This window comes from Hipposideros armiger, unplaced genomic scaffold (genome assembly GCF_001890085.2).
Source record: "Hipposideros armiger isolate ML-2016 unplaced genomic scaffold, ASM189008v1 scaffold_664, whole genome shotgun sequence".
In the NCBI taxonomy this organism is placed as follows: domain Eukaryota; kingdom Metazoa; phylum Chordata; class Mammalia; order Chiroptera; family Hipposideridae; genus Hipposideros; species Hipposideros armiger.
In genome coordinates, this window is record NW_017732014.1 from 1125568 (window position 1) to 1136031 (window position 10464).

Here is a 10464-nt window from a genome sequence, read left to right on the forward strand (position 1 = left end):
ATATAATGGCTCAAATAGCATGTCTACCAAGACACTCATCTAATAGTGTCACGAGGAGCCGTGTGTCTCTCTAACGGGACTTCATTCTTGGGCATACTCTCCCCTGCTGTTGGAAAACCTCTCTCTGCGGGTCTAGGTTTTCCCACCAGATTAGCCATGCCAGGATTGAAAATCGGCGCCCTAGCCCTGGCAGCCCCTGTAGAAGTCACGGGCTAACTCTGCCCGGCGTCTACTTTGGCACAATCCTTGACCAGGGGAGCTGGGGTGCTGTGCACAGCCTTGAAGCTAAGGAATGAGGTCAGTACTGCCACCAGGCCATGTGGCCTGAGGGTGGGTGCCTTCGAAGAGCTCTAGGCTCCCTCTGGGACTGTCCGCTCAGCCCTCAGGACCCTGGCTCAGAAGTCATGCTGTTGACCTCTGGTCACACAGGGTATGTTAAGTGTTGGTCCCCCCTCCCCCCCGGACTGTGCCAAGCATGCCACAGGACTGGGAAGCCACCCTGAGGAGTGACGCCCCATCCTAGGTCTCTTTCCCACTGGTGGGAGCAGAAGGCAGTGCCAGAGTCCAGCCCTAGGACAGCCCTCATCTCAGTTTAGTTCTGGCACCGACTGTCCTACACATGCCCCAGCTCTGCTCAACTCCCCTGTCCTCATCCAGGAGCCCTGAAGTGACCCTGAGGCAGCTTCCCCTGGACAGTTACTTATCCAGGGAGGCAGTGCTGCCCACCCAGCTAGCTGAGGTGCCAGCAAGGCCTAATTCACCCATTATGCTGGGGGTGGAGCCATCCCGAGAGTGGAACAGCCCACTGAGGTCGCCCTGGACACCACTCTTGAAAATGCCAGCTCTTGCCCTGCCCACAGAGGAGCAGGCTAGGATGTGGGGACAAGGACCTGGATCCCCTGAGGCCTGGGCGTTCTTCATTGCCTGAGTCAATGCAGCACATCCGTCCTTCATCGCCCTGCCTGGGCCTCACCCACCACCCCCACACCCCTCTTGCCCAAGGGATGACAGCCATGAGGCTGCCGGCTGATGCCGCTGACTACCTGGGGAGGAAATGGGGCTGGCAGGACAGTGCAGGCCTGGTCCCCAGTCCTTGCTAAGTAAGCCAGGGAGACCAGGGTGTGAAAACCAATCAAGGGCTTTCATACCTTCATTTATTGGCGCTTGAACCCTGAGTTCCTCAGTGGTCCTTTGGTGCCAGCTTTCGGACATTGGCACTATTGTCAGCTACTGCCAACAGCTCTCTGGCTCACAGGTTCACCTGGGGAATATAGCCACCAAAGTCCTCATTCCCAACACTGGACCCTGGGCCTTGGGCCCAGTTGGGTCCCCTACATGTGTCCTCATTTGGGCAGGCAGAGGAAAGCTGTTGTCCCCTGCTGCCCCGGGAGTCCTCCATTCAATGCCCCCCTAAGTTAGATTCCACAGAGAGCTCAAGCCAGGTTCTCGGCTTGTCCCTGTGGGTTGAATCCCGTGGGTAGTGGGCTTCACTGACTTGCGCAGGGGCATGCCCTGCTGGGTGGCGGGCCTCGCTGATGTGCACAGGGGCATGCCCTGCCGGGTGGCGGGCCTCGCTGATGTGCACAGGGGCATGCCCTGCTGGGTGGCGGTCTTCGCTGATGTGCGCAGAGTTGTGTCCTGAGGGGTGGCCTAACTGGGCTGCCCTCGGGGCGTGGTTGGCTCCGTTGGCTGCATTGGCCACCCGGGGGCCGTGGTTGGCTTTGTTGGCGGCGCGGGGGGCATCGCTGGCCGGGGATTTGGGCGGGCTGGGCGGCTTGAGCGAGCTGACCGCCCGGATGAGGCCCATGCGGCGGCGGATGGAGTGGTCCAGGTTGATGGTGCAGCGCAGCAGGCTCTGAGCCTCGGCTACGGTGAAGGGGAAGTCGGCACCCAGGAAGCGCTCGAAGAGCTCGGGGTCACCGTCCAGGTCGAACACATTCTGCAGCGCCTTGGTCATGGTGTGCAGCTCACTGCTGTTGTCGCAGAACACGTCCCAGAGGCGAGCGCGGGCCTCGTGTGCGCCCCCGGACTGCTGCCGGTCCTCCAGGCACTGCAGCACCCAGCTGAGGCGGCAGGGCCACTGGTTGGCGAGCACGACCCAGGCCACGGCCTGGCGTGGCGTGGGACCTCCGAAATCCCGCTGCTGCTGCTGCAGCAGGCGCATGGTGATGGGCACGGTGTTGACGATGCGTCGCATGGACACCACGTTGTCCGGCACGTACTCGTAGAGGCAGTCGCGCTCGTTGTGCAGGCAAAAGAGCGCCTCCTGGATGCGGCGCGCTGCCTCGGCGTCGATGCGGCTCTGTGTGCGCTCGGCCCCCGCCTGCATCTCCACCGCCAGCAGCTGCTCGCCCTCGTCGCCAACGGGGTGCTGCGGCTGCAGCTGGCGCGTCATCTCGCGGTAGAGCAGGTCGTCGCGGCTCTGCACGGCATCGTGCAGGAACTGCAGCTTGGTGCGGGGGCCCATGATGGGCACGGAGAAGGGCAGCGTGACGGTGCGGTTGAGGAAGAGGTAGCCGTTGTCGGCCGTGCCCTTCATCGAGCCGGCACTCTCGAGGCACGCGGCCAGGATGCTGGGGTCCACCACTAGGATAAAGATGAAAGGTGCGTGGCTGTCGGACAGCAGCGTGTTGATGGCGTTGAGTACTCCCACCACGCGCTCCGGGTAGCAAGTGTCCAGCCCGGTGACCTCGAGCACCACACGCAAACGGCGCCGCTGGTAGATTTCCAGGAAGCACAGGAAGTCGGAGAGCAGCTCTACCTCCTTCTTCACCTCGCACATGAAGCCCAGCTGGCTGCCAAACTTCTCCTGCGACACCAGCCGCTCGATCTTCTTGCGCTGGCTCACGAACAGGTGCTTGCCCACCGAGTACACGGCCATGAGCAGCCCGGAGCCTGACAGCGTAGTGGCTGCACCGCCGAACACTCGCAGCAGGCTGCTGTTGGCGCTGGTGTGGCTCAGCGCATGGGTGCCCAGTGACAGGTAGAGCAGGGCCAAGCCAATGCCCAGCGCCGCCACCAGCACCACCAGCGCCAGGCACACTCGGCGCCGGCAGTGCCACTCGCACTGGCGGAAGCCGTTGGTCGTGGCTGGCTTGTTGCCCAGCACCGAGTACAGGCTGAAGGGCAGCGCGCCGTAGTGGCGGCGGATGCCCTCGCACAGTGTTGTCACCAAGCCGGCCCACAGCTTGTCGGCACCCGCATACTGCCAGGCGCTGAAGCGGATGAAGAGGAACTTCACGTTCTTGCGCCGTAGGTGCACCTCAGTGATGACCGGCTGCAGAAACACCAGGTACCACAGCAGCTGCGGGAAACTCCAGCCACTCACCGACCGAGGCCGCCACTGCACCTGTTGCAGCAGCTCCGACTCGCGCTGCGTCGCTTCCTGCTCCATCAGCTCTGTGGGTACGGAGGGCGAGGGGGTCAGCGTGGGTGGCTGGGTGATCCCGGCGCGCCTTGGGCCAGGGGCGGAGCTCGGACCTGGGCGGGGCTCGTCTGGAGGCGGGGCTCGGATAGGGGCCTGGATGTAAGAGCCGGGGCACAGCGGAAACAGCTGCGGCAGGTGCAGAAGGTGCAGGAGCCGAGCGTGGACCGGAAAAGGTCTGAAGGCAAGGCCCAAGGTCGCGGCATACATGGAGACCCCAGAGGAGAAAGGATGGGAGGGGGGCAGGGAAGGCTCTAAAGAGTGAAAGAATGGATGCGAGGTTCTGAGGAAGAGTATGTTGGGCAGCGAGGGTACAGCCTTGGTCTGATTTTCCTGGCTTACTGCTTCTCCTCCTACAGCTTTCAGCTCATCTGTCTCCTCCAAAAGCCCTCTCTGATCCCCAGGCTGGATTAGGCACCCCCAGGCTCCCCCATTTCAGTCGTCACTGTTTGGGGACAGGTGTGTCTCCCTTTCTGGACTGTGAGCCCTTCAAGGGCAGGACCCTGGTTGTCTTGGTCACCGTATGTCTGCTGGACACCTAGGAGGTGCTGGGGGAATGTCTGAAGGATGGATCACGAGAGGCTAGGCGCAGGATCTGTCTGCTATGCGGTCGGTGAACAAATGAGTGGGACTGTGTCAGGGTCACCTAGCACAGAGTAAGCACCTCATATGCCATTTCCTTTTCCCTTCCAAGACCCTGCGTGTTGCTCTGTGACAAAACAGGGAAGGACTTGGGCTTGTTTAGTTAGGTGCTCACCAGGCCTGGGCACATGGAAGTGAGTCACCATCTCCAGCCCCTCTGGCCACAATTGGGGCTGGGGTCTGAGCTCTATCGGTTTGAACCAGGTCCAGCCCGCTGCAGATCCTGGCCAGGTTTCAGCTCATGTCTTCAGTTAACACCTATCTATTAGGGCTCTTGTGGACGCCAGACCCTGAGCCAGAGCTGAGGAGAAAAGATGGGCCTGGGGGACACAGAGGCCACCAGAAATTTGGCAAGGGCCTGCAGTTTCAGGAGGAACCTGGGCTTTCTCCCTAGGGTGCTGGGAAGCCATAAAAGGCTTTTGAGCAGAGGAAGGACAGAGCTAGATCTTAGAAATCTTATTTTAGAAAGATTCCTTGAAGTGGATTTGGCAGGGGAAGGGGGCAAGACTGGAGGCCAGGAGGCTAGAGAGGGAACTGGAGCAGGGATCTGGGGGGCAAAGGCTGTGGGCATGGGTGGGATCAGGTTAAAGCTGAGTTATGGGCATCTGCACTGGGGCAGGCTGGCCTCCAGGCCAAGTGGATCTTGGGAAAGCCTGGGGCTGGGCAGGGACCAGATGCTCTGTTTTCTGTACCCCCACCCCCAACACACGCAGATCCTCACCGGTGATCTTGTCCAGCATTAAGTGCAGGCGGCAGCCAAAGGGGGCATAGAAACCCACGGTCACAGGGACAGGCACGTGGCAGAGGGTCTTGGCCAGGCAGCTGCAGTAGACATCATCCTCTGTCAGGATATCTGGGAGCCCAGGTTGGAGAAAGGGTAGAGGTGGGGAAACTGAGTCAATGAGGCTGGCCAGGCACCACCCTCCTCCCATCTGCCCTCCAGAGTGCCTGCCCTCAGCCCCTCCCTGCGCAGTCATGCCCCTCCCCAAGGTGACTCAGGTCAAACCTTGGATGGACAGGGGTTCCTGTGGCAGTCCCCTCGTCCAGGGCAAGATGTGCCCTTCCGGGCCCCCCAGGAGCTGACCCCAGAAACACCAGCCAAAGGCTGGGAGGTTAGACTACCCCCAGCCCCAGCCCAGAGGCCTGTGGGAATCTGGCTGCACTGGCCCTAGGTCACCAGGCTCAGCCACCAGACCATGGTTCCCCTGGGAAAATCTTCAGACTAGAGACCCTCAGATGCTTAAGATGAGTGTCAGCTCCTGTCTGCTCTGCTAGCCTGGCTCCAATGTGAAGAGGCCCCAGTGACCACAGGCTCCTCTGTTTCCTGTCCACCCTTGACCTCCCTTCCTCTCCACGACCCCATGCCCACAGTCACAAATCCTGCCCTGAGCCCGGGGCAGACCTGCCTTCCGGTCCTGACCCCGTCACCTTTCTCTGCATGACCCGGGCGGGCACAGCCCCCTATTCTGATGAGTGGAGTGGCAGAGGTGCTGGGGTCATGGGTGCCAAAGGGTCTGGCCAGAGGCAGGAAAGGCTGTTCAGGGCACAGACTCCAGTTTAAATCCTGGTACCAGGCATAAGCACCATGGTGTCCTCTCTGTAGGAGATGTCCTGCCTTCTCCCTGGAGCCCCCACTGAGCACTACTTTTTGGACCTAGAGTTGGGGTACCAGACAGGTAGGGCTCAGTTTTAGCGGGGGCACTGGGCCAGCCTCACAGTGCGTGGTGGGGATAACACACCCACTTTCAGAGAGGCTGTGGGCTGCAGGAACCGTCCCTCCCTGAGGGCCAGCTGAGCCTGGAGGCACAGCTGGGAGGGCAGGAGGAGAAGCCGGGATAAGGTCAGCTGAGAGGTGGATCTGCTCCCAGTCTGCCTGATGGGTGGGTGACCTCACCTGGTTGAGCCTCTACGTGTCTGTGTGTGAAATGGGCGTTGTGGCCCAGAGGCTCCAGTGACAAGGCTGTGCCTGACCTGGAGCCCCAGTCCCCTGCTCAGCTGTTTCCAACCAGACTTGGAAACCAGCCGCATGACTCTACCTCCACCGTCGGGCCACCAGCACCTCTGGCCTGGACTCCTGCGTCCGCCCCCACCTCCTACAGTTCATTTTCCTGTTAGCTCCTGAGTCATCTCCCATCCCTTCTGCCCTCTCTGACTCCATCTGTCCTCTTCCCCTCACTCCCTGCACTTCAGCCACACTGACCTCCTTACTGTCCCTTGAACAGGCCACCCCCAGAGTCGGCATTTGCTGAGCCTGCTGCCACTTACTTGAGAGCACTGCCCTGGCTTTGCTCAAATGTTGCCTTAATGAGGCCTCACCTGATGATGCTATTGAATTTGCAAACCCTGATGCTCCGTCTTCTCTGCTGCATTTTCCCTAAAGTAGCTATCACGGGGTGATGCGCTTTTAAACATTTCTATTTCTCATTTCCTGTAACCGCCACCCCCCACCACCCATAGAACGTGAGCTCTGGGAGGGCAGCAGTCTGTCTGCCCTGCTCCCTGTGCCCCCCGCCCCCCACACCCAACAGAGCCTGGCACCCACAACAGGCGTTTAATATCTAGTCACAGAATGAATGAGTGAACGGGTGGATCCCTTCCATCACCGCATTGCTCTCTCCATCACCCAGGCCACTCCCTACCTCTTGCTGCAGCTGCTCACTTGCCCGTCTCCCCCACACCAGAGCTGGCCAGCAAGCTGGTGCTCGTCACCCCTGCCCCATGTCCCCCATGGCCTGCTGGGCCAGGGGACAGAGCGCCACTGAGACAGAAAGCAGAGCAAGGGTCAGCGTAGGGAGAGAGCTGCGGCTCCGGTCCCTGGCCAGCCCGTGATGGAGGCACCATGGACAGGCCTGGCCTGGAAGCCTTGGATCCCAACAGATGAAGCCAAGATAGCTGCCCCAAGGCCCAGGGTCAGGGACGAGCGCCCTCTCAGACAGGGACCAGAGTGAGGCATGAGGGCAGGCCCCAGGCCCAGGTGGAAAGCGTGGCGGCAGGAACAGAGCTCCCAGGGGGGCTGGGTGAGCACCGGAGCTGTAGGAGGTGAAGGGGCCGCAGAATGCTGGGACAGGCAGGGCCCGGGCGGCAGCAGGCCTGCTGGGATCCTGGAGGATGCGGGCTGTGGAGAGCGGGGCTGGGCCGCTGCTGGCCATGGCAGGTGCCGTGGTGGGTGCAGTGGGTGGCTGGGGGGCGCTGGCCGGTCTCATGGGGGCAGTGGTGGTTGTAGGTGGCCCCTTCTGGCCACTGGGAACAGGACAGAGCCGCTGACGCAGGGGGCTAGGAGGTGGGGGCCAGGGGTGCCACTGCAGCTGCTGCAAGATAGGGGGCTGGGGGCCTCGGCAACAGCCCCTGACACCCTCCCGGTGGCTGTGGTAGGCCAGCTGCCACTGCACGTGGGGGGGTGGTTGACAGGGCCCATGGGCTTGAAGGGCAGCTGGGTCATGGCACCACTGGTGACAGCATCCTGGAAGGAAGGAAGTAGGAGGTGACTGGGCCTGGGGCCTGGACTCCTGGGGGGCCCTGGCAGGAGCCAGGGTGGGTCTTCAGATAAGAGAGTGGAGCTGATCCTCGGCTGAGGCCCAGAAGTCAGAGAGGAAATGCCGAGGGCTCTGTGCGCCACCATGGGTAGGGGAAAAGAGCTACAGGGGCCTGGGCTTCACCCAGGAAAGGGGCTGGCAAGGGGATGACACCCAGAGTCCCTGCTACACCGAATTCCTCAGTCCCTGGGGGTCCCCCAGTGGGGGTGACAGAGGAATCCATGGGGAGCTGGCCTGGTTGGTCCGGAGGCAGCTAGAATGATGGGATAGGGGAGGGACTGGGAAGAAGGGGGGTGGGCCAGGCACCTGGGCTCCGGACAGGCTAGTGGGACGGGGGCTGCCCTGGAAGGTGTAGGTCACCCCAGGAAGCTGCACCTGCCTCCTTCATACATGTTCACTTGGGGATTTCACTTTTCTATCCCTCCTTGCCACCACACTGCTCCCCCCAGGTTGCGGGGGCAGTCCCCACGGGCCTGGCGATTTGGGGTAGTAGACTTCTTCCCATCTTGGGGGAAGGGCAGGCCAGGTGGGCCTTCCCTGCTGACATCCCCAGCTTAGGCTCCCACCTTTGGGCCTGTTGTCACCCCATAGCCCCCTTGGCCCCTCATGGCCCCTTATGCCGAAGCCTCTGTGGGGTGTGCTGGTGGCTTCTCTCCTGGGGTCTGAGGTTTTCCTTCTGCTCCACCATCCAGTCAGCAGTCCCCCACTCACAGCCTTCTCTCCCTGCTAGGACCCCCCCAGACTGAACCCCTACCTTTTTGGTGCCCCAACTCAGGGTCCAAGAAGTAGCTCTCGGTGAGGTTCCGGGGGGGCAGGGTGCCCTTGGCGAAGTGGATATAGTGCTGGTGCATGGTGGCTGAGGGCCTCCTTAGAGAGGGAGATGGTGGTCTCAGTGCCCAAATCCCTGGGGCACCAGCAGCAAGAGCCCAGCCCAGGGACAGCCACCTGTGACCTTGGACATATGAGAGACCCCCATCTCCGATGTTGGGGTCCTGGGTCACCCAGGTGGGGCGGAGGCGCTCTTCAGAGTAAAAGTGAGAGGTCAGGACTGGGGGACAGATGGCCCGATTCGGGAGGACGGAGAGCAGAGGTGGTGGAGGGTTAATTTGGGGTGGGTGAGATTTCCAAGGGTTGGGTGATTGGGAGCTCCTGAGTTCCCAAGAGGCCAGGACAATGTGGGTGGTGAGCAGATGTGGGCTGGGGAAACGTGGGAGCCAGTGCGGGGCTGAGTAAATTTAAGAAGGAACTAGGCACTGGGGCTCTGTGCTGTGGGAGGTGGGGGCTGGTGCCATTTGAAGGACATGAACCTGGTGCGCCGAGAGCGAGGGGGCGGGGAGCACCCAATGACCGAATCTCAGGGCTGGGTACATTTGGGGATTGAATGAGGGGCTGAAGGGAGGGGGAATTCTGAGGGTGGAATTGAAAGCAGGGTGGTCCAATTAAGGGCGGGGCCGAGCAAACTCAGGGAAGACGGGTTTAAACTCAGGGGCGCCCTGGGTTTAAAATGTGAAGCACGGAAAGCAGAAGTGAGGGAAGGATGCTATTGGGGGCAGGGGGCAGGACAGAGTGAAGCCAAGGGCAGTGGTGAGAGTTGGGGCTCAGTGAGGGTTGGGGGCCAGGCATGTGGCGCCCCTGCCTTCCATTCCCCCCCAGCCTGGGGTCCTCCGTACCTGATGGTGGCCTCGCGGCCCCAGCTCCCTGCTCTGCCGAGCTGCTGTTCCAGCCCCACCACCAGCCGTGCAGGCCCAACTGGTGAGAGGTCTGAGCTGGGAGCCCAGCTGCCCAACCGGTTTGCCTGCCCAGTCCCCGCCCCTTCCCCCAGGCATGCCAGCCCTATCCTGATGCTCTCTGCTCTCGAGGACTGGGGGATCCCTTACCTTGGGTACTGTGCCCCTGCTTGGTACCCAAGGTACGGGATGGAGATGGCTGGCCATCGTGCTGCCTGGCTGGGACCTCCCAGAGGGTCTATGGAGGCCAGCCCCTGGGCACGTCTGCTGTGGGTGGGAAAGGAACCTGGGGCAGTGACTGAGTCCGGGCTAAGAGAGGACGCAATCCCGGTTCAGATGCCAGCTTTGGGGCCTCGTTGTATGACCTTGAGCAAGTGACTTCACCTCTCTGAGCCTCAGCTTCCTCATTGCTGAGTGGGCCAGTATCGGTGCCTACTTTTCGTGGTTGTCAGGAGTCCGCTGAGCACAGAGCCTGGTACACAGCAATGACAACAGCTAACATTTGCCGGGGACGGACTGACCCATTTACCAGGTGGCTCTGAATGCTTCACAGATAATGGTAACAACATGCTATGATAGGAGGGCTTACCAGGGGCCCCACATGGAGTACACGCTTTTCACACAGTAACCCCATTCTTTCTCACCATGCCCCGGTAGGGGTGCATGTGACGCCCACGTTACAGGAAACTGAGGCCAGAATGGTCGAGTTCCTTGCTGGGTCATGGAGACATGGTGGAACTTGGAAAGCAGGCAGTGGTTTGTACCCAGGCTCTCCCTCCTGCCTGCTGGGAGGTGGGGGGCTCCTTGCAGACATTTGTCAACAGGTAAGGGTGGGGCTGGGGCTGAGCAAGAGGGGCCTGAGAGCATGGGGGCCCTGCCCTCCAGGGCTCCTATCTCCTTGAGCTGCCAAACAGTGGCTGCCCAGGGAGGTGGGTCATCTCATAGGGACAGAGCCCGCGACAAGAGGGTTCAAGACAGAGGAAACCCATGGACCCTACAGGGGGTTTACCCGGTGACCAAACACTGTCTTTTCTCTCTGCCTGAGCTGGTGTTCCCCTCCTCGCCACCCCCCTCCGCCCCCCACAAGATGCTTCTCCTAGGGGGGCTTTGTCCATGTCCTCCACCAATTCGGGTCTCT

General features: G+C 61.3%; 2 protein-coding genes across 4 annotated transcripts in view; both read right to left on the minus strand.

Annotated features, from left to right (window-relative positions):
• Positions 1 to 1143: 1143 nt before the first annotated feature.
• Positions 1144 to 9333, minus strand: NKPD1 (NTPase KAP family P-loop domain containing 1). 3 transcript variants are annotated; one of them, XM_019626305.1, is made up of 5 exons: positions 9270 to 9333; positions 8354 to 8466; positions 7092 to 7526; positions 4788 to 4919; positions 1144 to 3399 (listed from the first exon to the last, which is right to left on the minus strand). In XM_019626305.1, exons 2-5 carry the CDS (start codon positions 8448 to 8450, stop codon positions 1400 to 1402), a joined length of 2664 nt encoding a protein of 887 aa, XP_019481850.1. In that variant the 5' UTR covers positions 8451 to 8466; positions 9270 to 9333; the 3' UTR covers positions 1144 to 1399. The 3 variants fall into 3 exon arrangements, with proteins under 3 accessions (XP_019481850.1, XP_019481851.1, XP_019481852.1); XM_019626306.1 differs by lacking the exon at positions 9270 to 9333 and having other exon boundaries at positions 7092 to 7306; positions 8354 to 8412; XM_019626307.1 differs by lacking the exons at positions 7092 to 7526; positions 9270 to 9333 and having other exon boundaries at positions 8354 to 8473.
• A 397-nt stretch (positions 9334 to 9730) lies between these two features.
• The window catches only part of TRAPPC6A (trafficking protein particle complex subunit 6A), an 18276-nt gene continuing 17542 nt past the window's right edge, over positions 9731 to 10464 (minus strand). Inside the window, exon 9 of the mRNA XM_019626308.1 lies at positions 9731 to 9798. Within this exon, the coding sequence (XP_019481853.1) occupies positions 9731 to 9798 (68 nt within the window). The remainder of the gene's footprint in view (positions 9799 to 10464) is intronic.